The 25,178-nt window shown below is 40.2% G+C and overlaps 1 protein-coding gene across 1 annotated transcript; it reads left to right on the top strand.

The window, feature by feature from the left end:
• Nucleotides 1–952: 952 nt before the first annotated feature.
• LOC118811848 (zinc finger protein 658B-like) lies at nucleotides 953–23,861 on the top strand. Its single transcript, XM_036576387.1, has 6 exons — nucleotides 953–1,046; nucleotides 2,051–2,157; nucleotides 4,002–4,841; nucleotides 10,718–10,727; nucleotides 14,396–14,889; nucleotides 22,903–23,861. The coding sequence occupies exons 3-6, from the start codon at nucleotides 4,124–4,126 to the stop codon at nucleotides 23,742–23,744; spliced, it is 2,064 nt and encodes a 687-aa protein (XP_036432280.1). The 5' UTR covers nucleotides 953–1,046; nucleotides 2,051–2,157; nucleotides 4,002–4,123; the 3' UTR covers nucleotides 23,745–23,861.
• The last annotated feature ends 1,317 nt before the right edge of the window (nucleotides 23,862–25,178 follow it).

The following is a 25,178-nucleotide window of genomic DNA, read 5'->3' as shown; positions in this document are numbered from 1 at the left end:
GTAGCAGTAATGCTAACTAATCAGCACTCAGCAGCAGTAATGCTAACCAATCAGCGCTCAGTAGCAGTAATGCTAACCAATCAGCACTCAGTAGCAGTAATGCTAACCAATCAGCACTCAGGCTGAATAAATGCTAACCAATCAGCACTCAGTAGTAGTAATGCTATCCAATCAGCACTCAGCAGCAGTAATGCTATCCAATCAGCAATCAGTAGCAGTAATGCTAACTAATCAGCACTCAGTAGCAGTAATGCTAACCAATCAGCACTCAGCAGCAGTAATGCTAACCAATCAGCACTCAGTAGCAGTAATGCTAACCAATCAGCACTTAGGCTGAATAAATGCTAACCAATCAGCACTCAGTAGTAGTAATGCTAACCAGTCAGCACTCAGCAGCAGTAATGCTATCCAATCAGCAATCAGTAGCAGTAATGCTAACTAATCAGCGCTCAGTAGCAGTAATGCTAACTAATCAGCACTCAGCAGCAGTAATGCTATCCAATCAGCAATCAGTAGCAGTAATGCTAACTAATCAGCGCTCAGTAGCAGTAATGCTAACTAATCAGCACTCAGTAGCAGTAATGCTAACTAATCAGCACTCAGCAGCAGTAATGCTAACCAATCAGCGCTCAGTAGTAGTAATGCTAACCAATCAGCGCTCAGTAGCAGTAATGCTAACTGATGCTTTTTTTCTAACTTGTTTCTAACAGAATGTAACTGTGACTGTGAAATGCGTGCTAATCTGGATATGACTGCCTTCTCAACTGGCCAATCGGCAGCCTGCTCGCATGAACTACTATCCAGTCGTTGCGCAGAAGGCGGGGGTTTGTCGGAAAACGGGTTGAATTAAAAACAACGCTCTGGATGATCACATGGTTCCAAGTGTGGTTCCTCTGCAGTCCAGGTGGGGGCGCCTAATTATATCAGTGCACTTCTCCAACCCCAGTGAAGCGGAGAAGCAGAAGCTCCGCTCTGGTCAGCAGTCCACGCCTCCGCGCCGCTACAGTGTTGTTGGAGGATGACGAACAGGAGCTGCTCTCATCGAGGTAGAACCTGATTACCAGCCTTACTGTCTCAGATGAGTGGAGAGATGTTCTCTTTTTGAGAAGAACACTCTTAAAAAAGATGGTTCTTTAAGAGTTGTTTAGTAAAGGCAATGTTTCTGTTTAGAACTATGAGTTCTATATAGTAATCTTTGCATGATTAAATGGTTCTCTGCATGGTGAAACGGTTCTTCAGACTGATGGAGAGTGTTATACAGATTAGCTCTAAAAAGGGTTCTGCCATTGTTACAAGTTTGACATCCTAACAGTAGCAAAACTCTATTTGTGGTGCTGCATAGAACCATAAACAACACCATACTCCCCATCAATCTGAAGAACCATTCCACCATGCAGAGAACCATTTAAGCATGCAAATATTACTATATAGAACTCGTAAGTCTAAACAGAAACACTGCCTTTACTAAAGAACGCTTCCTGCTGACAAAAATCTTAGGTGTAAATATCACAGTGTAATAAAGGATTGGTTTAACAGGTGTTCTGATTCTAGATACATGATTTCCTAATGGGACATAAAGGTGTCCTACTGGAAACTAGTTGGTCTCCAATGGTAACCATTAAGCCCTTTCCCAGTAGAAAGCCAAACCATCAGGTTTTACTCCTAATGGTTCTAGTGGTCTTCTTTCAGCAGGGTTATGGTAGTTTTGAGAAGGCTTTGGCGTAGAACACTTTTTTAAACACTTTAAGCCGTAGAAAGTTTTGAGGCAAAATAGTCCCCAAAGAAAACTTATTATTTCAGATTTTCCACTATTTTCCATCATCAACATTCCATATAGACTCAGAAGACTCATGTAGGTTCACTGGCGGTTTTGGATGGTAAATAAAATGGCTATATTTGTGTTGTAGTCATGGCCACCCCTGGTTCCTTTCACCACCACTGTAAAGACATCTGAACCATTTCACACCAAACCACTCTGAATCACTCTGTTTACATCTCACACACTCAATTGTGCAGAGATTCATAGTTATACTGAACTTTGTTGTTTCAGATCTGGACCTGGAGAACCCACAGCGTCCTCAGAGTAGAACTGGGCTTGTTAGAACAGAAGAAATACTGACCAGCGCAGGACCAGGATTTTATTTAGTCCATTAAGAGGTACAGTTTTACTGCACATGTGGTGTGAAAATGGTGTGGTGAGTGTTGTGATGCCTTCAATGCGAACAGGCCAAGTACATTTGAAAGGTTGTTGATAAATTTTTGGTAATTTTCAGAATCAGGTGTCTTGTTGGATGGACGTGTTTGTGTTCATTACATGAAGAGTAATGGGTAAAGGTGTGGCTGAATAAATGTAGCAATTGGATGGTTATAGCACATTATAATGTACATTACAGTGTTGTTACTGTTTCATCTTTATGTAGTCTGGATAGCTAGCCTCTCAGAAGCCACTGAATTTCAGAACACTGACGACTGCACTGGCAAAGACTTCTGTGGGTGGCCACTCAAAATGCAATTTACTACCTGACTTATAAACATAGTTTAGAACAGCAGTCAACAACCCTCATTCAGGAGATCCACGTTCCTGCATCTCACCTCCCACCCAAATCTGAGTGGCACAAATCAGTTGTTTCATCTTAATGTGACATATCTGATCTTTTCAGAGCAGTGTGGACATACAAACCAGGGGCCGCATTACAGAAACTGTCCATCTTTTTGTCTTAAGCTCTGATCTGACAGGTCAAGATAAGATCTTTCGCAATCATAGGAATTGCGAAATCTTCATTTAGGAATCGTATCTTATCTTACAGCACACATCTTATCTTAGACACACAAACCCGATCTGATCGCTTGCAAATAGCAGAGTGGACAGTCGTCTCAGAAGATCTGATTTGAGAAAAAGGGTCATTGTTTGCTTTGATCCTGCACTGGATTCAGCCTCAGACAGTAAACTCTGATAGCTAACATATCTGAAGTTTTCAAACCCGGTTCATTTTCTAAAGTATGTACCAGTTTTGCAGGGAAGCGACGCCCTGCAAAGATTTGTCACCATGAAAACAGGGAAAAAATATAAAAAAGTGTGTCACAGTCATTGCAGTAGCAATAAATCATACTTTGTACCTGCTTGTTTAAGATTGGTTTGTCAGTTTGAATGTAACCAATCAGGTCTCTGATGCATGGCCAAAAATACGCTCCGTGATTCATGAGCCCAAATCAGACATAGAACTTTACTATTATTTTGTTATAATTAACAGCAGCTGGAGCTGCAGGAGCGATATGAGCGTCTGTACAGAGTCGCTGTTAAAGCAGGCAGATTATTCAGACAGTGCAGCGCTGATGTGCACTGAGGAAAGCATGCTCTGGTGCTGAATTTCCTCATCAATCAGTTCTTCAGTGCGGACTTGAATACAGGTGAAGTGTTCACTGAACTAAAGAAGTCGTTCAGAGTAGATCAAAGTGATATTTTGTAAAGTCACACAGTGTAGTAACACAAACTGTGGCCTGGTGCATCATGTATCGCAGTAAAACACTTTTACGGGAATAGTGAGCTGCAGCTCCTCTCACAGCACAGCAACTCTCAAACCCCTTTATTGTCTGGGAAATGTTCCACCCCACAGGTAAAATGGAGATTCTGATTGGTTCTGTCAGTGAGTTTGACTCTCTTTCTGTTTATGTCTATTGGTTAGCGCTCTGTATAGGTTAATATCTGTATGATGTAAGCTATCTGAACTCAATCGGAAAGTGGTGGGTCAAATGCCCGCTCGCCCCCCGTGGTTCTGCCAACTCTGGTGCTTTGTGACTAAATATTAAAGTAAAATGCTTGTTGTTCCAGTCTGCCGCTCCACTCACATGCTCTGATTCAGACCTGTGCTTAGTGCTGTACCCTTATGATCGGATCACCCAGGACACGTGTTCCACCTATAAAATAACTACTTTAGGTGTAGTGTCACTGTCGTCTCATTTTTACATTTGACTTCTCAATATTTTTTGTTTATCTCCTCCAGGAATGAACATCATCCTGATGCCGGGCTCCTGCTCCTGGTGTGTCGACTAGTTTGTATTTATCTCCACACATCAACACAAAAGATGCCCCAGATGGTACAGAAATGAGTAGAGACTTGCGAATATGGCACCCAAAAGAAGCTCCAGTGCTCAGCAAAGATCCTCTGGTGCTCTCTGCACTAAAACATCTCACAGGCGAAAGCAGAGAAGCACCACTGAGGAGAGTGCTCACTTCTGCCCTGACTGTGGGAAGAGGTACACTAGACAGAGCAGTCTCAAACTGCACCAGCGTATCCACACGGGGGAGAAGCCGTTTCCCTGCTCAGAGTGTGGGAAGGCTTTTCTTCTGAAGAGCACTCTCCGGGTTCACCAGCGCATCCACACGGGGGAGAAGCCGTTTGAATGTCAGTACTGTGGAAAGAGCTTCAGAGACAGAGGAAATCTCAAAGCTCATCAGCACATTCACATGGCAGAGAAGCCGTATCACTGCTCGGACTGCGGGAAGAGCTTCAACCAGCTGAGCCACCTCCAAAAACACCAGCGGATTCACACAGGAGAGAAGCCATATCGCTGTTCGGAGTGCGGGAAGAGCTTTAATCAGGAAAGCCACCTTCGAACGCACTCGCGCATTCACTCGGGAGAGAAGCCGTTTCACTGTTCGTACTGTGGAAAATATTTCAGAGACCGAGGGAACCTGAAAACACACCAGTACATCCACACGGGCGAGAAGCCGTATCGGTGCTCGGACTGCGGGAAGAGTTTTAACCAGCAGAGTTATCTGCAAGTTCACCAGCGCATCCACACAGGAGAGAAGCCGTACTTCTGCTCAGACTGCGGGAAGAGCTTCAGACATTTGAGCAGCTTCAAGAAGCATAAGTGCCCCAAGAGTGAGATGAAAACTGTTGAGTGAATTATGAAACCTCTGTAACTACTGTGTTTATTCTCACAGCCTAGAATGAGTGGAGTCTTTAAAGGGGACCTATTATGCATTCTTATTTTGGCTGTAAGTCACAGAATTCTGTGATTCCTAGATGGTCCGATCACAGCGCAGAGCTTTTCAAAGGCTGCTTTGGAGATTCTGAAATGCCTCATCAAAGCTGGTTTGAAAAAAGGCTCTGCACAGTGAGCTCCAGAACTGTCTGGTGCATTTGCCAGGTGCAAGATGAACATCATTGGGAGGGCACTGAGATTTTGGCCCTCGGTAGGTGGCCATTGCTTGTCCTGCCCGGCGTCTCTGAGCTGCAAACGAACGTAGCATTATAGCAAATGGCTGTACAGATGATTCTACTTAAAGCAAACACCGAGTTAGATCTCTCCATATTGCTCTTTTTGATGCAGCCCCTAATAACGGTAGCCTACGTCCTCTAAAGTGTCTTTGTATAGGTGTAGAGGATGGAAACACATCATTAAGCACATCATTGGCTGAGTTTCCATTCAAACATTTCGCAGTATTCCAAAAACACGTTATTTTCCTCATATTGTTCATCTCTATTCACCCTCTGTTTGAAACACTCTGTTAGAGCTCCTGTGTCTTTAAGCTCCCCCTCCCAATGAGGCCATTGTGCTCTGATTGGTCAGCTCTCCCACTTTGATCCGTCTCCCTCCAAAGTGATTGCGCCCCTACATGTTCCGCCCCTGTCCTGCAGTCTGCAGACAGACCCTTCACTCCTGAGTAGCTGTAACTCGGCTGTGGCTGTTTCTCCAGCAGTGTCGGTTCTGCCTTATCAGTTTGATCCAGAGTGGATCCTGAAAGTCCGGTCAGTGTCTTCTCCACACGCTACAGCACTGAACACACTCTTCCTCCTCCAGTAGCCGCTGTGCGCTGTGTGAGGGGGCCGAGCTCGCCGGTAGGCAGGCAGTAAGGACTGTGTTATGAGATTGAGTCATCCTGTAACGAGGGAAAAGGGCTGGAATTCCAACGAGGCGTTTCAGGCAGCTGAGAAATGTGGATTCTGTAGGAGAGAGTTTCTCCCTGTGGAGGGAACACTGAGCTTTGGGACTTTGTAGAACATTTACATGCACAAAAAAATACAACACAATAAAGGAAAGGGAAAAAACAGAAACAAGCCCCCTTTAATACTGTAAAGGCCACTGCACGCGTGCCTTACCACATCCAAAAATTTGTAACATACCATCTTGCCATTGCTACATGAAATTAAACCAATATTAAGCCCTCAGAAAGCCACGAGAGCTTTTTCAATGCATATTATGAAAATCCACATAAAAATTCTAGACAAAAAAGACAGAAATGGGAATAAAAAAGTCTAAATATTGTTGAAAGAAGTTTTGGTGTTTGGTTAGTGTGGGAAAGTAGGTTTATCATTAAAGGAGAAATTTGAAAAACAGAGACTGCATGACTATGTGCTTGATTTTATACACCTGTTAGCTATGAGTGTGGCTGAAACACCTGAACTCAATAATTAAAAGGAGTGCCCCAATAATTTGTCTATATAGCGTACCAAACGTGACAAATTGAAAGTCCAATTTCATTAAATTTATACGAGCAGAGTGTAAAAATATACCTGATGTTGACACTGTGATGCATTCTGTGTAGTGCACAGATGGTTGATGGTTGTTCAAGGATTCTTTAGTAAAGAAAATGGTTCTATACAGAACTATGAACAGTCAAAGAGCCCTGTGCACAAATAAAAGGATCTGTGCATGGTAAAATGGTTATTCAGATTGATAGAGAATGCACTGTGTATGGTTCTATGTACAACCAAAAAGGGTTCTTCTGTTATAAGCTTGATATCGTAATAGCAGAACCCTTTTCAAAAAGGTTCTATATAGAACTATCTACAGTACATTCTCCATCAATCTGAAGAACGCTTTCACGATGCAAAGAACCCTATAAACATGAAATCGATTCTTTGAGTGTTCTTGGTTCTATATAGAATCAATGTCTTGACTTAGGAAGGTGTGGGGACAAGATAAGTTGTGGCCATGCATTAGGATCTCGTTCCCACAAGTTCAGAAGGAATGGCCATGCATTCTTTTTATTTACACGAGATGTGATCAGCAGGGCTCCGTATGAATGTACATCAACAGTGTATCCATTTTCATCTGTTGCATTTAACTGAGTTGAAACTTTTTCTATTTACAAATGTAGTAAAGTGGATGATTTCATGAAGCTCCTGCAGATCTGTCTCAGTCTGTCTGCTGTAGGGCTGGAGTTTTACTCTAAGAGCTAAAATGTGTGTTGTAAGTTTATATTAGGGTCATTCTACAGAAACGTCCACTGAGTCACTGGTGTTCCTGATCCTCACTGGTGTTATATAATAAATGTAACACCAGAGACATTTTAATGAACAATGCATTTTACAGAATGGCTGCTACAGAGCATCAAACCACATGTAGTCAATCATGGAATATCCACCAAAATATGTAATTTAATCCATTTGTATTCTATTTTTTCACAATTACCTCAGAATTAAGTCGGTCACACCAGTGACTTCAGCTAAAAGCTCCATATGAAATCATGAGCTAAATGAGAGAATCTCTGATAACTGAAAGACACAGTGGACTCACCATGAGCTTTTCTTCATAGATCCTCAGAACACAGGTAAAAGGAAGTCAGGTGATGTCATCAGTGTGACTTTTATTTCAAAATAAGAAATTTTTGTTACGCAGTAACACCAGTGACACGACTCCTGGGACCCCAACTTTCACTATATATTTTATAATATTCATTTGGTGTTTGTTTTCTTTCTGTCATTTAATTCATATATTCCATAGTCATTTATAAATTATTGCAGTAAAAATGGCAGAAAAACATGTTTTTTTTTTTTACCTCAAAATATGGCCTCACCCTTTACACTGTGGGGACGAGCTCTTCTGTGGTGTTTGGAATTCTATGTGATTGATTTAAAAACCAATATTGCTAAATTGGGGCTCAGGAAGGTGTAATTGTTAAAATAACATATTGTTAATTTTAAAATATAAATAAATTGTAACCCTAATGGGTTTTACAAGTGTAAAATATCTGTAAACACTAAGGACACAAAAATGGATGTTTCTGTAGAATGACCTGGAGTGAACCTCCAGTGTTTGGATAACCTAAATGGTGGTGAACGAACAGTATATCGGACGCAGCAGCTGAGCAATAAGTCACCAGTAGTTCTTATTAACCAGGTAAACTGATTAATACTGATGAATGTTGCAGTGTGTTTTTACACTGCACATTCAGAAACAAGAACTGACCCAAACTTGGAACCAATGAGACTCAAGCTTCTAGCTCTAGTTCATTGTCATTATAATGGCTGGAACCGTTATAATGACCACGATTGGTAATATATTTGTCTTTTTAGTCTTTTGCCTCTCTTAAAAGTCGAATTTGGCTAATTTAAAATCACCTTGCTAGTTAGCTTAGCATATTGATTGGTAAAACAGTATAGTGCATTTCTCAGCACACCCAAGCAATCATGATCATCATAGAAAGTTTATTTTTTTCTGCTGAGCGTGAAAATATGAACAAAATTCTTCTAATTCTTAGCTTCCGAACAAATGTCACCTTATAGCAAAATGTCACTGTAAAAACAACAATCAGCACATCAGTGTACAATCTAGGTCACGTCCTGGTGCTCTTATGGTGAATTAAGTAAAGATTTTGCTAAATTGTTGTTAAGCTCCAGCTGCGTTAGCTACCAAACACCTGGATCCCTGACTGGAATGAAAAATTGCAGCTGTACCTGCTTTTGAAAGTTGAAAATGAGGGGAAACTTTTATAAAATTCATTATATTCTTGGGTACGTTACATTACAACCTCAAACACAACTATTGCCAGTGTTTTATCTGTTCTGTTTATATTTTCTGTTTATTAATCAAGTTGTTTTTCCATGAATGATCCTAATCAGTATTTAAGTTAATATTGTATTTACTTAAAATCAAGATTCAAAGTAGAGTTAAAAAAGTTAAATCATCTTGTCTTTTAGGTGTGATAACTTTATAACAACCGGTTTCCTCATTTTTTGTAAGTAAATTAAACTTATCCGGGCTTACAGTGTAAAAAGTGTCTCGTCAGATCAAATATTACTTAATGTAGTAAAAAACAATTTAATTAGTTTAATTTTCATTTCAAAATATTACATTGATTGAAAGATTCATTCATTTAAAGTATTTATTTAGGTCAAATAAAACTAGTTAATTTACTTGTTACCACAGGAAGTAATTTTGTAGGCTAATCTGATGAGCCACTTTTTACAGTGTACAGAAAATAAGTAACAAAAAGAGAATTAACAAGCAAGTAATCTTATTAGTTACTTAGCAAGGTTTACAGTTTGTTACTTGTTACTTTATAGACAATATATATAATACTAAAAATAAAAAAAGAACAAAAATATAAACTCTATCCTTCACAAAAATTAACAATATAAAGAATTCTAAATAAATAAAAGCAAAGATATTTACACTGTGAGGATATTTTACCCGAATTTCAAGTATTGCACGTGAGGTACTGATTTATATTACACATGGGTTGGTGAGGAGTTAACAACATAAACATTATAAGTAGAGAAGCAAAAAATCTTTACACTATAGAGATATTTTAAAAATATTGCACACAGGAAATGGCGATGAATTCACAGCTTATGTTCTGTAAGTGTGTGAGGTCAATGTAATACATATAGTCACAATATATATTCCCAATAATAATCTAGAAATCATTTTACCAATTTTTTGGAAAACGACAACGTAAGAAACTGTGGCTGTATCCCCTGCAGTCCAGGTGGGGGCGCTAATTGTATCAGTGTGGTTCCCCTGCAGTCCAGGTGGGGGCGCTAATTGTATCAATGAGCTTCTCCAACCCCAGTAAAGCGGAGAAGCAGAAGCTCCGCTCTGGTCAGCAGTCCACGCCTCCGCGCCGCTACAGTGTTGTTGGAGGAGACGAACAGGAGCTGCTCTCATCGAGGTAGAACCTGATTAACTCAGTGTACAGTGTGTTCTTTACTCTGAGAGGAGCGCTTGTAGAGATGTTCTCTCTCAGGCTATCTAGAGCAGTGTTTCTGAGCGCTGGTTCTGGAGGCCTCTGCTCTGCACTGTAGTGTTTGCAGTGTTCTCTTTGCTCTCAGCTCACCTGATCTACCTGATTAACAGCCCATCACTGAGGTACAGTGGGTGTTAGAGCACTGACCTGTGCAGGACAGTGGAGCTCCAGGGCCAGGAACACTGACCTAACCCAGCACCAGAACAACCTTCTGAGACTCTGCTGAGGAACCGAGCTCTGAGGTGCTGCTGTCTGTACTCAGACACAGATGAGGAGCTCAGGGTTTCCCTTTGTGACAAAACATAAACTATTAACTGTCTTGTGGTTCTGTAATGGTGTTTTGGCTTTTCCTGATGGGTTGATATCACAGTGTAAAGGACTAACAGGTGTTCTGATTCCAGATGTATCTGATGGTCTCCTAATGGGATCTAAACGTGCCCTACACAGGAAACTAGTGGTCTCTAATGGCAATTATTAAGCCAATTCCAATCAGCAAGCAAAACCATCAGGTTTCGGACCTAATGGATCTAACAGTCTGATTTTAAGCAGGGATGTTCTAAAGCTGGCACGTTTATGCCGTATGTCATTTTTTTTTCTGGAATATCGTAAAGATGTTTAAATATGTTTCATTCTACATGTAAGATAATCCTGCTGATGTCATCAGACCAACCCTTACAAAAAAGAAGTTTCTTCAAGTGAGCTGTTAGTAAACTTCTTTTAAACTAAAAAATAACTAAGTATGCTTTCAGTATACTTTTATGTACTTATAAGAGATAAGCAAGATAAAATTATACTTAAGTATACTTGGCTTATACTTACAAGTATACAGAAAAGTTTAAGTATATTCAGCCTATACTTGTACTTAATCTGTCGATTGAGATGTGCTTAAGAACAGTATAAGTATGTATAAAGTAACAGGGCAGCATGGTGGCACAGTTGGTTTGATTCCTGGGTGACCAGAGTTCTGTCTGCCTGGAGTTTGCATGTTCTCCCTGTGTGTGTGTGTGGGTTTCCTCCCACAGTCCGAAGACATGCAGTCAGGCTAACGTACATACAGCGTGATTCAAAAAGATCCATCCGATTTCAGAAAGATTTATTTCATTCATTACAGAACATTGCAGTAAACTGTAAATGGTTTAAATGAGCATAAAGTTTATTATGTAATTGTACAAGGTCTCAGTATGAACCTCCTCCAGCTGTACGGACAACATCAACGCCATAGTCACATTTATCCCATACTGGGTTGAGCATGTCAGGTCTTGCTGTACTCACGGCTCTTTCAGTGCGATTTCAGAGATAATCAAGTGTTGTGGAACCAACGCTGAAAACTCTGAGCGGCAAAATTATGACGGATTCACTCTTATTGAAGTGGAGAACGCAGAACACTTTCTGCTCAGGGGTCGCATCTCCTCTCAGACTGAAGGGAGCCATCTTCCACGGACAGTCAGAAACTCTATGACCCCCTCTTTTAATTGGATTGTGAATGGTTCCTCGGCGCCTCACAGTTATATAAATATGGCGCTTTGAAATTGGATGAATCATTTTGAATCACCCTGTATAATAATATTTGTACTTGTGCTATACTTCAAATTACACTTTTATAAACTAAATAGTGGGTCAGGTTAGTCCTAAGAAGTACTGAAATAGTACACTTACATGTATACTACTAGTACTTTGATATTAGCTTGCCTACTACATAAAGTATACTTAGAAAATATACTTGAACTTTACGTAAGTTTACTTAATAAAATGAATTTTAAGTATCCTTTTTTGTGTGAGCAACCCCCACACAGACCTGCAGGTCTTCTCCACTGGATTAGTTTACAGGCTTTGGCAGGTTAAGTAGCTGCTGCTGGTTTATAACAGTGTTGAATAGGACACAGTGACACTGAGAGGGGAAAGTGTACATAAGGGAAAACACTGCAGAAAAATCCAGCTGGTCTAAGATGGTCTAAGGTGACACCATTAAGTGTTTCATTTGGCTCATGATTGTTATGTACTGTTTTGGCTTTTTTTTAATGGGTTAGTATGACAATGTAAAGGATCCTCATGGTTTAACAGGTGACCAGTGGCTGATTCTAAATGCATTCAATTGTTTCCTAATGGGATCTAAAGGTGTTCTACAGGAAAATGGTGGACTATATTGGAAACCATTAAGCCAATTTCCATTAGAAAGCAAAACCATTAAGTTTGATCCTACTGGCTTCTGATGGTCTTTTTTCAGCAGGGTGGCCTTTGATGGTCAAGGTGGTTGACAAGCTGGTCATCAACTGGGTGAAAACACCCAATGCTGGTAGACCTGGCCATACTGGCAGACCAACTAAACCATTAAACCTGAACCAAAACAGCTTGGGCTGGCAACGCTGTTTCAGCAGGGTGTTTTCTGGGTCTGGAATGGTTTTGTTTACAGCGTGTGTATTAGCAGCGATTTTCATTTATACATTAATACAGGGGTATTAATGAAGAGCTCACATATCTGCAAGGGCTGCATGGCTTTTATTCCCATAACTGATCAACTGCATGAAACCTATTTAATCAAAAACCATACAAGCCCTTTGTGGATTAGATTGGTGAGCCCTCTGTGAGTAGTGATGTTTGTGCTATTGCACTTAATCATACCATAATTATAATGTGTTGCAGTAAAACAGTCACTTTTCATTGTTTACATGACTCTAACATGTTCATTAATAATCGCCCAGACAGGCTCAATCTTTGTAAATCTTTTACACATCACAGCAAACTTGACCACTTTTATATCTGACTGGACTGTGCAGCACAGGATCCCTTACGCCAGGAACTGAGAACCGCAGAAGCAGATTCACAGCTGCAGATCTGTATTCTGGTTTAATTTTGAGCAATTATAAATGATTGTTTTCATTTGATGTGAACCTAAACCCAGGGGTCAGCAACATGTGGCTCCGGAGCCTCATGCGGCTGTGTTACTGCGCTGTTGTGGCTCCACAGCAGAATTAGATTTGTAGGTAAAAATAAAATAATCCTCCTTTACAGTAAAATAAAGCTCTGCTGATCGTTCAACACAGTTTAACAATAAATGGAGTTAATGTAGAACTGCTAATTCACCCTTTAACCCTGAAGATCAGTGCAGACTGCTGGTCACCATAGCAGCACAGAAAACAATCTCACCTAGCTAGTAGCGAAACGGCAAAGAGAAAGATTTAAGATGAACCTCAATAATTTGGAGACGAATGGACTTATTAGTGTTTATAATCACTCCAGCTGGTTTCCTGATACGTTTAATCTGCAGCGAGAAACTGACAAACACTAAAGAGTCGCAAAGCTGAAGTTTCTCATTAAAATTGTCCTGTTCCACCTTAAATGGTGCAGCAGTTACATTCTGGCACATCAGGCTCCATTTAAGGTGGGAGAAGCTGACAAATGAGAAGCGACTTCAGCCTTGTAAAAAGTCGAACTGCTTTTGGAAATGTTTTCTGTCGGAGATGTGAGAAAAGCGACTATAGCTGATCTAAAGCTTAAAGCAGAGCAAAATAAGTCTGCGTTTTCATTTATACTATATTTTAGTCTATACTAGCACATTAGCACATACTGAGACATATTTACAGCCAAGATGGTGAAACGTACAAAATGTTGTTGTGGCTCCCAAGGTGGTTTGATTTTTGAACAAAGAACAAGAACAAAATGGCTCTTCCTAACAATAGGCTTGTGACCCCTGACCTAAACGTTGTCTGCAATAGGTACTGTCCCCACCAATGTTAATGCTTTTTGTTGCATTTAGCACCATGCTACTTTTCCCTTTCTGATACTGATACTGACACTGAAACCCTGAGTATTGGCTGATAGCAATCCTATATATTTTTTGTCATTTAATCACATTTTCTAAATGTATAAATGTTCAAACACGTTCTCTACTAATGTTAGATCTTGACTTGCTTTGCTTAGTTTGAGTTTTGTGGTGCTACAAGCAATTGTTATGTCAGATATTTCCAAAAAAGACAAGTATCTCCAAAATTGCAATTGTACAGGAGAAGACAAAAACATTTAATTGTTTTAATGTCAAGTTAATGGAAAGAAATCATATTCCAAGCAAATTTGGAGCATTTCTTTTGGTCCATTCATGGTAAAATTTTCATGCAATGTAATTCAAAAGTATTCAGTTGATGTAGAAAAAACATGATGATAAAGATTGATCAGTTGACTGAAAATATGACTTAAGTAGTTCAGTTTTCTTCTTTTTTCTCTTCCAGAAACGATGTCCAGTTCGGTGCCCTATTTTCTGAAGTCGTCTCCCTCTGGCGACTACTTTTATTCACATTTTAAACTTCCCTCCTCCAATGCTTCGGAGCGAAAGTCCTCCGCCGCTCTCCGCAAAGCAGCCCAAAAAAACACAGTCAAGGAGAAAACCCACCACTGCCCAAAGTGCGGAAAGAGTTTCACTAGACGGACTCACCTGCGAGACCACCAACGCATCCACACAGGAGAGAAACCGTATCACTGCCCGGAGTGCGGCAAGAGCTTCAACCAGCGGAATAACCTCCGACTACACCAGCGCATCCACACGGGAGAGAAGCCGTTCTGCTGCTCGGACTGCGGGAAGAGCTTCACGGTACGTGGTCAGTTTCAGCTGCACCAGCGCATTCACACCGGAGAGAAGCCGTACAAGTGCTCAGAGTGTGGGAAGAGCTTTAGGAACGGCGGCCACCTCACGACGCATCAGCGCATCCACACCGGAGAGAAGCCGTACACCTGCTCGTTCTGCGTGAAGAGCTTTCGCAACAAGGCCAACCTCATCACGCACGAGCGCATCCACACCGGAGAGAAGCCGTATCACTGCTCGGAGTGCGGGAAGCGCTTCAGTGACGGGGGTGGTCTCAAATCACACCAGCGCATTCACACAGGAGAGAAACCGTATTACTGCTCAGACTGTGGGCGGAGCTTCAGGCATCTGAACTCTTTAAAGATACACAAATGCACTAAGGGATGCCTATGAGGCGCAAGCGTGTCGAATCAAAACCAGGATTGCTGCAGTCAGCCTTTGAGATCATCTGATTAATATTATCTGTACGGTCTAAGTAGCTCCTAACGAGGAGAGATGTTACTGTTGTAAGTAAGAAATCTGGGGCTGTAATACAGAACCATCCTAACTCTGAAATCTGATCTGAATTCAGGACAGTAGCTATTCTAGAATAAGAGTTCCTACCTTCATAATCTCATCATTAACTCCAGATAAGAAAACAGCATCACACAAACATCCTAACTAGACTGAACCTCCTAAATCCTGTCCTAACTTTAGGATGAACCCCAACAGGGTCCTCACTTCTGTTTAAGGTCCGTTTCTATGGTTTTTAGGCAGCTGAGTCAGCAGCATCGTTCACTACCAGCATAATGAGCTCCATTTATTTCTACTGTAAAACGCTGCTTTCACTGTGAGATGATTTTCTTTTCTAACTCTGCGTTTTAAAGATCTCAGACGCTGCAGACTCGATCTCCACCGCCCCTCTGATCACCTTCGTGTGTTAATGTTGATGATGAAATATTACAGTGATGGTGGTGAATAATGAGGAGACGGAGCTGAACGTGTGTCTGTTCATTAGGAGTAACGTTAGCGCGCTCGGCTAAAGCGTTTGGGAAACGGAGATTGAAACTGGGGAGCGGTGACGCTCTGATAAACAGCAGGGGGCGCTCTCACAGCATTCACAACTTACAGTTTATCACACTTTAGTTCTGTTTAGACCTTTTTTACATCAGTAACAGCAGCTGGGACTCACATTTTCGCATTATTTTGTATGTGTTTACTTTTCAGCTGTGTGTGTTTATGGTTGGTTGCTAGGAAACAGACATGACAGCTGATTGTTGACTCTGATCGAGTAGGTTAAGATTTCCTAACTGGAGATAAGATGCTCTAAGATAGGATAAAATTACTAAATTAAGATCAGATTTGCTTCTGTAATAGAAATTTGTGATAAATCTTATCTTGAACTGTCAGAGAGGAAACTTCTCTAATATGACCCCTGATTTCTTCTTTTGAATGTGGTTTGTTTTGTCTGTAATGATTGTGTTTCTATATGTGACTGTCCTTAATGACCGCAGGTTTAAATTCTGATCTGGTGTATTCTTGACGTTTCAGACCGCTGTCGCAGCTTCTCTGTTTGGGTTTTATGATCGGTGGTATTTGTAGTGCATTAGTCAAATTAGCAGCTTGTATTTTTTGATACACCATATCGTTCTAGCTGTAAAGTCACCCATGAGGTGAAATATTTGCAGCATCTACATATATTTTTTCCAGCTTTCATTGTTTTTTTTTTTCTGTATTTCTTTGTCTTTATATATGTGAGATTTATGTTGTGTTCATGTTGAGCCTTTGAAAACCCATTATAGCCTGCTTGATGTCTCACTGATTCTGTCCTAAGAAGCACAGCAGGTTCATCGCAGAGCAAATCTGTCTCCTCTCCTGTAATAATTTTAATCCTTTGGCCCCCAAATGAATCTGAGCTCTGTGTAAAATTAGGAGGAACCAAGAAAGGAACAAATGAAAAACTTAAAAAACGATGGACAAAAATGGAGATACAAGGTTTTTATCTGACAGCAATGATATGTAGAAGACAAATAAATGCTGCACCAGCATCTATTTAAACAGCTGTTAGCTGTGTTAGCTGTATGTGGCTAGTTAACACAACTGGTTACAGGAATATTAGAAATATTAGCTGTGTGAAACTCCAGTTTGTTGTCGTGGCTCAACTGACAAAGTAAAAACTACCAATCGTGAGTCAGTCGGGATGATTTCCTTTTCAACAAACCATCCTCTGTTTAATCATCTTCGTTGTGTCGTTTAGTGTGGTCACATGTCTTATTGCCGTTTTGATTGGCTGTTTCATGAGACTTGTTTAACAAAGTGGAGACACTTGCAACATTCAAGTGAGTTGCAGGATGATTTACATTACGCAGCTGAAGTGCAATTTAGTTTTGTGTAAGTTTCAAGCAACTAAAGTTGCATGAAAGTTTCATGTTGTAAAGCCAGAGATTTAAAAGCTGTTTAATTGACAGAAAAACACTAATAGTGGAGTTAATACAAGTAACACTAATAATGTAAGTAGTTATATTTATGTAATGGTGTTTAACCCCCAAGCTTCTCCTTATGAAGGCCTCGTGGAATATCTCATTGGCTCGTCAGTGCTTAATTAAATCAGGTGCTGCTGTTGGAGTTTAATAAATCTATGTGATGGCTGGGAGCATCCAGGAGACATCTGGACCCCAACTTAGGGGCTCCAAAAGTTTCTTACCTTTTATTGTATTTATGTTTATTTGCACTTATTCTAATAATACATTAATGTATTTTTACATGCACAAAAACACTTATTGCCAAGATAGACGACTGTAGACTTTTGCACAGACTGTAAATATGTACTAAAATAAGATTGGCCTTCATTCTCCAACCATTCTTAAGAAGGAGTTTCTTCTTAAACCCACTTTTTGACGAAGATTCAGACTCACCAGTGTTCTCTTATGTGGGATTTGTTCTTTGGTCGGAACAGAATCTACACACTCAAGAGCACAAAGGTGAGAACAGTTCTGCGCTTTAAGAACACGTCATGAATCTGACGTAGACTTTTTCTTAGGATCTTACTCAAGAACACATTTAAGAACAAACTTAGGAGGATATTGGAGAATGAGGCCAAGTCTTTAATCATCCCACCTCCTGGTCACTGTGTTGACCCCTGCTTCACATGTAATAGTAAACTTATTTTGGCCTTTATGCTAATGAAGATGCGTCTGTTCTGTAAATTGAAGCTTAAAATGTGTCTCTTTAGATTTTATGTTTGTAGTATCTTTGTGATGTTCCTCTCTTTGTTTTGATGATTATCTTGAAAAGCTCTCTTTTATTGAGAGAAGGACTTGTTCATGCTCACCTCCAAATTATCTTGGGATACAGTGACATGATCATAGAACTGAGATAAAGTGACTTTTAATTTGACATCTTAACTTTTACTGTAACAATGAATTATAAACTGTAAGTATATTTTGTCTGTTTGCACCATGAAGATGTTACAGCTTTTTCTTTTAAGTCTTTGTTGAGAGAGTGAGGAGAGAGCTGTGGGTGGCTTGTTCACACTATCCCTCGGAAGAAAACCTTGTATCTCCATTTGTGTTGTTTTTCAGTTTTTGACATATTTTGAAAATACCTGTTTGTCTTTACATTGTGTGTAAATATCACGAGGAATGGACCAAAAGAAATGACCCAGAATGACTTGAAAAAAGTCTGGTTCCATTGAGTTACATTAAAAGTAAAGTATGTTTATTCCTTCTCCCGTAAAGTTACCATTTTGGAGATATGAGGTTTTGTTCCGACAACAGCGATATTTAGTTTGTCCTGTTTAACAGTGTTGACCTGTACACTCCTGGGTAAAAAATGGTCCAAGCCCAAAATACAATGGTTTGTACTGATGGTTTTGAGTCCAGATTTAAAACCTTGGAGATGCATGTTTTTCATTGGACAGCGATGATATATGAAGAGTTCTTTTGGAAAAACAGATACTTCCATTTCCAGGAATTTTCATAAATCATATTTTTTTTATCATGCATTACAGGTAATATGAATCAAACTGCAGTTGGGTTGTTTTTAATTAAGTAAAAACAACGCAACAAAATACAAATTAAAACTTTTTTAAAATTTAGTTTTTTTGCAAACGCAAATAACTCCATTGGGGTCAGAGTGAAACAAAGCCATTTAATGGAAACAAGTTTCTTTTAATATTTAACATCTTTACCATAAATCAAGCAGGTAAAGAGCTGGAAAGGGAACACAAACAGCCCTTAATGGTCAATATTAATCATCTATAAGATCAGAGCTCAGAAAATCCTAAGGCTGAGTCTCAAACGGTTCACTGCTCCCTATATAGTCACTATGTCAGTTATGAAATTGAGTTTTTTCCACCCAAATATTGGTCTTTATGTCCAGTATGAATTGTTCTCACATGGCTGAATCCAAAGTGGTTAAACACCTCAGTGTCGCTGCTGGACTGAGAACCGAAAACATTCAGCCAACAGCGTCCTGTGGGCAGCGTCCTGTGACCACTGATGAAGGTCTAGAGGATGACCAACACAAACTGTGCAGCAGCAGATGAGCTATCATCTCTGACTTTACAACCACAAGGTGGACTGACAAGGTAGGAGTGTCTAACAGAGTGGACAGTGAGTGGACACAGTGTTTAAAACTCCAGCAGCACTGCTGTGTCTGATCCACTTGCACCACCACGTCAGTGCCACTGCAGTGCTGAGAATGATCCACCACCCAAATGGTACCTGCTCTGTGGGGGTCCTGACCACTGAAGAACAGGGTAACAAAGTATGCAGAGAAACAGTTGGAGTACAGTCTAACTAGAACTACAGAGTGAAACTATATGGTCAGTGGAGCTGATAAAGTGGACAGTGAGTGTAGAAACAAGGAAGTGGACTTAATGAAGTGGCTGGTCGGTGTATAGTTAACTGGCCAATCCTAGCGTGTATGTGGTTCCCCTGCAGTCCAGCTGGAGGCGCTAACTGTATCAGTGTGGTTCCCCTGCAGTCCAGGTGGGGGCGCTAATTGTATCAATGAGCTTCTCCAACCCCAGTAAAGCGGAGAAGCAGGAGCTCCGCTCTGGTCAGCAGTCCACGCCTCCGCGCTGCTACAGTGTTGTTGGAGGAGACGAACAGGAGCTGCTCTCATCGAGGTAGAACCTGATTAATGGCTCTCAGTGGGGTGTAGAACCTTAGAGAAATGGAGAAAGGATGCCAGACAATATAAAGGCAGCTTCACAGGACAAAGACTGTCTTGCTGTTCTTGGTGTTTGCTGTGTTTGTGTGTGTCCTGTCAGTTGATCTGGACTCACGAGCCTTATTATTATTTATTAATGATATATACCCTAAAACCCTGTTAATGATTCAGATTCTGAGTGGAGCTTGATGGTACAGACTGATAGTGATTCAAAGTGCTGCTCTGCTTTTGAGTAATTCTGTTTTTCTGTGTGGATCAGATCCTTCTTTGTGATTGTTATGAAATCCTTCATTTGCATGTCTTTGTGGGCTTCATTATGATTTCATATAGAGATAATGCAGATCTGAAAAACAGTGCTGACAGAGATCATGTCAGGTTGGATGTGCAGCTATAATCAATAACAGAACATGCAGGAATATATCCAGATATATGTGTGAGACACTGGTAACATACGTTGGCACATTCTTAATCACACATTTTTATTTCTTTGCCAAAAAGGAAAAAAATATGTTTTTTAACTGTGTTTTTATATTTTGGATGAATGAATAAATAAATAAATAAATAGCATTTTATAATAATAATATATATATATTATATATTATATTATATATATATTTTTTTTTTTTTATAACATTTTTATGTACAGTTTAAATCTTTTGCACATCATACTTTATCTAAAACCACATATATATTTCATCATAAAACATGCCTTTAATAATATAAATGCTGATGGATGTGAAATATTATCAATTTAACCTTTTAAAATCTCAGTCTTATTACATACTAAGGCTTATTATTCAGTAATTACAGGGACTTCAGTGCAAACTGGCTGAGCTATTCTTAAACTTTGGGCCTGCTGGAGGGTCCTGGCCATTAAAGGGGTTAAAATAAAGACTATTTCATGCAGTGCAGTAAAAACGATCATTGAGATTTAACTGCTCTGTTTTTGACATTATTTGGGCGTGTTTGTTAATGACTCAGGCTAAACCTTTATAAAACTGCCTTTTAAATCTCTCAGCAAACTTAAAGCTTTTATCCACTTTACCGCTTTCATTATCTGACTTACACTGCTGAGTGCAGGGATCCGTCACAGCAGGAACCGAGAACCACTGAAACTAAATCACAATCGAAGTTTGTTGTGTGTTTTGTGCATTTAATAATGAATCTTTTATTTTGATTTTGATTTTTATCTGTTTTTAAGCATCTTAAATATAACGTGCAGCTTTAATCTTTGCAGGTCCCAGTTTCCCTAAATGTGCATAGACAGTTTTTCATTATTCTTCACTATGAAGGATATCTGTGATGTTATTGATGCTGGCACATTAGTCTGTGTTTAAAAATATATTTTTCAATATAAAAGTACAGTTTCCTGCACGTTTTTTTTAGCAAAACATAGCAAATCTAGGCTTTGCCTCCATAAAATTGCCTGACACTGTCTGCACTGGGTACAGTTAGAGCTGGGCGATATGGCAGAATGTATTATAATGATACTTTGGGAATTTCTTTACGATACCTGATGTGTCACAATAGTAGTGGGCAGTGACAATTTCAGTTTATATCACAATGTATTTTTACAAATTAAACTATTTTAGATGCTTAAGGAACCTTTTTGTAGATTAACAGTGACATATTATTCTGGAAGTCCCTTCACTTTTAATAAGAACCATATTTAACAATTCAAGTAAATCTTAAATATTTCTATTGGGTGAAACAGTAAAAACAGAAATGATCAAATTACAATGAGATGTCAGTATGTCTTTCTGACCCTAATGAGATGAAGGCGTCAGTGTGTGTAAAGCCCACAGCGCCCTCTCTAAACGCTGCTGAATGTAGTTTTATGTTTGAAAGACGTTTGTCTCGTTTGTGCGTCTCTCACACTCGAGCTTTAAATTCCGACGCTGATGGAATTTAGTCAGTTTTAGCTGAGGCGTTGTAAAGCCTGCCATGGACAGATTTTAAGTGTCCCGTAGCTTGTTTTAGAGTGTGTTGTTAGTGGCCCACCAGCCAGTATGCTGTAGTTCTTCCTCTCACCTGATGGTGGCTGCAGCTCTGTAAAATTACAGTGTTCATCAAGAGCCTCATATTTCAAAAGACTGTAATGAATTTAACATCAACAGACATGAAACAGCAGAACATTACAGTAAAAATTCAGGAGAGAAACTAAAGCAGCTGCAGCTCCGAGTCTCACAGCACCGACTTCTTATGAGAGCAGATTGAGCAGCTCAGGAAATATTAACCTTTCAAGGTGGAGCAATAATGGCTGTTTATGCTGTTCGATCTGCTCTTCTCCTTTAATAAAGTGATTTCTGAAACAAACAACAAAAGAAGCTTCATGCATCTTTTATACAGTGACACAAAACACAGTAGCTCACAGAAAGCTCAGATTCTATGCACTGATATTTTGGAAACTTAATTTTTTATATTTCAGCCCTCAGTATTTTGACATGGTACGATCTAGCCCTCTTTGAAAAAAAGTTAAGACACCCCTGGGGTAACAGCTAACCCCAAGAGACTGGATTTTCCTCATTTTCCCCATTAACTCATTACAGTGTGATGTCACTACTTTGACAGTAAACTGGACTAACTGACCTCAGGCTGCAGCTCACTACAAGAGAGGGGAGGGAATTTCAACTGGTATACCAGGTGAACTACCCTCTAGAGTGTCATGATATATATTTTTTCTGTTCTCTGATAGGTGATTCCAATTGAATCCAATTACTGTTCAACATTTCACACACTGTGCTGCACTACATCCAGTTAAACAGGACTAATGATGCTCTTTATAATCAAATACGCAGTTGTAAAGTGTTTTTAAGTCCTGACGATATCCACTTTACGCTCAGAGAAATATAGCACAGCTCTAGGTTCAGTACCCAGTGATTGTATCCCCTGTGATCCCAAAGATCATACAGTTGTGGAGTTTCAAAGTGAGTTTTGAATGTTTTTTTCTTTTTCTGTTCCAGAAATGAAGGCAGTTCTGTTGCAAGCCTCCTCCTGGTGTCCTCTTCCCTACACAGTTTGACTTAACCCTACAGTCACATTGGATCAGAGACTGATTGTGAGAATATGGCGTCTGGAAGTGGCTCCACTGTTGAGCAAACGTTCTCCGGTTCCCTCCACACTGACATATCGTACAGACCAACACCAAAAATTGCTGTGAAGGAAAAATCGCACCACTGCCTGGAGTGTGGGAAAGGTTTTACTCAACGATGTCATCTGAAAATACACCAACGCATTCACACAGGCGAGAAGCCGCATCGCTGTTCGGAATGTGGGAAGAGCTTCAGAGATGTTGGGACCCTCAGGAGACACCAGCGCATCCACACAGGAGAGAAACCGTACTTTTGCTTGGAGTGTGGAAAGCGTTTCATTCAACAGGACAATCTCCAGAAGCACCTACGCGTCCACACTGGAGAAAAACCGTATCACTGCCTGGAGTGCGGGAAGAGCTTTAACCAGCAGAACCATCTCCAAACACATCTGCGCGTTCACACAGGGGAGAAACCATATTACTGCCCAGAGTGTGGGCGGAGTTTTAGTGCGCAGAACAGTCTCCAGTTACACCGCCGCCTTCACACCGGAGAGAAGCCATACTGCTGCTCAGAGTGCGGGAAGCGCTTTACCGCGCAGGATCATCTCCAGAAACACCAGCGCATCCACACCGGAGAGAAGCCGTATCACTGCTCGGTCTGTGGGAAGAGGTTCAGCGATGGAGGCACTCTGAAAACACACCAGCGCCTCCACACGGGAGAGAAGCCGTTTGACTGCTTGTACTGCGAGAAGAGCTTCAGAAACAGGTGTAATCTCAAAAAGCACCAGCGCATTCACACCGGAGAGAAGCCGTACGACTGCCCCGAGTGTGAGAAGAGCTTCAGTGATGGAGGGAGTCTCAAAAAACACCAGCGCATCCACACAGGAGAGAAACCGTATTACTGCGCAGACTGTGGGCGGAGCTTCAGGCATTCCAATACTTTAAAGGTGCATAAATGCGTTAACAGGGAGTTGATTGCTGTTGATGCGCAAGTTTGTCAAACATGACTTTATGGTATTCAGGTTACCATGAATATGTTTGTAATTTTTAAGGGAATTCCACTAATTCAGTGGTGGAGATGTAAACAGAGTGATTCAGAGTAGTTTGGTGTGAAATGGTTCAGATGTCTTTACAGTGGTGGTGATAGGAACCAGGGGTCGCCATGACTACAACACAAATATAGACATTTTATTTACTATCCAGAACCACCAGTGAACCTACACGAGTCTTCTGAGTTCATATGGAATGTTGATGATGGAAAATAGTGGAAAATCTGAAATAATAAGTTTTCTTTGGGGACTATTTTGCCTCACAGCACCCTGCATGTATCCCTCCACCATGAATGGAGTTTAAGTTCTCAAAACTATCAGGCAGTGAATTCATAACCATTTCATGTAGTAACTTTCTGGAGGGGAGGTTTTAGAGGTGGACGTCTGGTTCCTATCACAACCACTGTGAACAGTTCTGACTCAATAAGTTTCTCTAGAATGGAGCATTTCACACCAAACCACTCTGAACCACTCTGTTTACATCTTAACCATTTAATTATGCAGAAATTTTGAAAAATCAGTGGAATTCTCTTTTTAATAGCTTCTACTGAAGGATGTAGTTAATACTGTTGGAAAAAGAGCTCCTGTCTTTCTTTTATATGATATGTGTGTCTTTGTGGTTGTGTGCTTATTATGCGTATGTGCTTACATGTTATAATATCCAGCTTTGCTTTGTTTTGGTTTTATGAGAGTACACAAAAGATGTTTATGTACTACAATCTAAGGTTCAGAACACTAAGGATGATAATACGCATGAAAGGAGTGATATTTATATCCCATAAATATTTACTTGTACGTATGTGGTGCTCTTTTTGTGATCTTTCCTGGTCACTTTGTTAACCACTACATTCTATATCATAATAAATTATCATAATTATCTTGGCCCTTACTTTAATGTATGTGCATCCGCAGCTTATTCAGCTTTTCTCTAGCCTGTGTGGCTCTGAATGTGTTTCTTTTTTCCTATTTTCTGAACGTGCTGAGAGAGCGATTATTCCTGAAGAGGCTTCCTATAACCGAGATTGTGACTTACTTATATTTAGAACCATGAACACTCATAGAAGTTTTGCATGCTTAACTGGTTCTTTGCCTGGTGAAATGATTTTGCAGATTGATGGAGAATGTGCTGTGTATGGTTCAGTATAGCACCAAAAAGGGTTCTGCTGTTGTTACAAGCTGGACATGCTAACAGTAGCAGAACCCTTTTCAAAAAGGTTCTATAAAGCACCATATAGAACACATTCTCCATCAATTTGAAGAACCATTTAAGCATGCAGATGGTTCTGTATAGAACTCATGGTTCTAAGTAAACCATTCCCCATACTAAAGAACCCTTGAAGAGCCATGTTTGTTAGGAGTGTGTGAGACATGCTTCCCAGGGTCATGGAAGTA

Source organism: Colossoma macropomum, unplaced genomic scaffold (assembly GCF_904425465.1).
Source record: "Colossoma macropomum unplaced genomic scaffold, Colossoma_macropomum, whole genome shotgun sequence".
Classification (NCBI taxonomy): domain Eukaryota; kingdom Metazoa; phylum Chordata; class Actinopteri; order Characiformes; family Serrasalmidae; genus Colossoma; species Colossoma macropomum.
Note: the sequence above shows the minus strand (reverse complement) of the source record. Positions and strands in the feature narration are given on the sequence as shown.

Coding starts and splice junctions, on each gene's coding strand:
- LOC118811848 (XM_036576387.1), top strand. CDS start 4,124: ATGGCACCCAAAAGAAGCTCCAGTGCTCAGCAAAGATCCTCTGGTGCT. Junction 14,890..22,902: donor CTGCTCAGACTGTGGGCGGA/GCTTCAGGCATC, acceptor AGTGTGGGAAAG/GTTTTACTCAACGATGTCAT.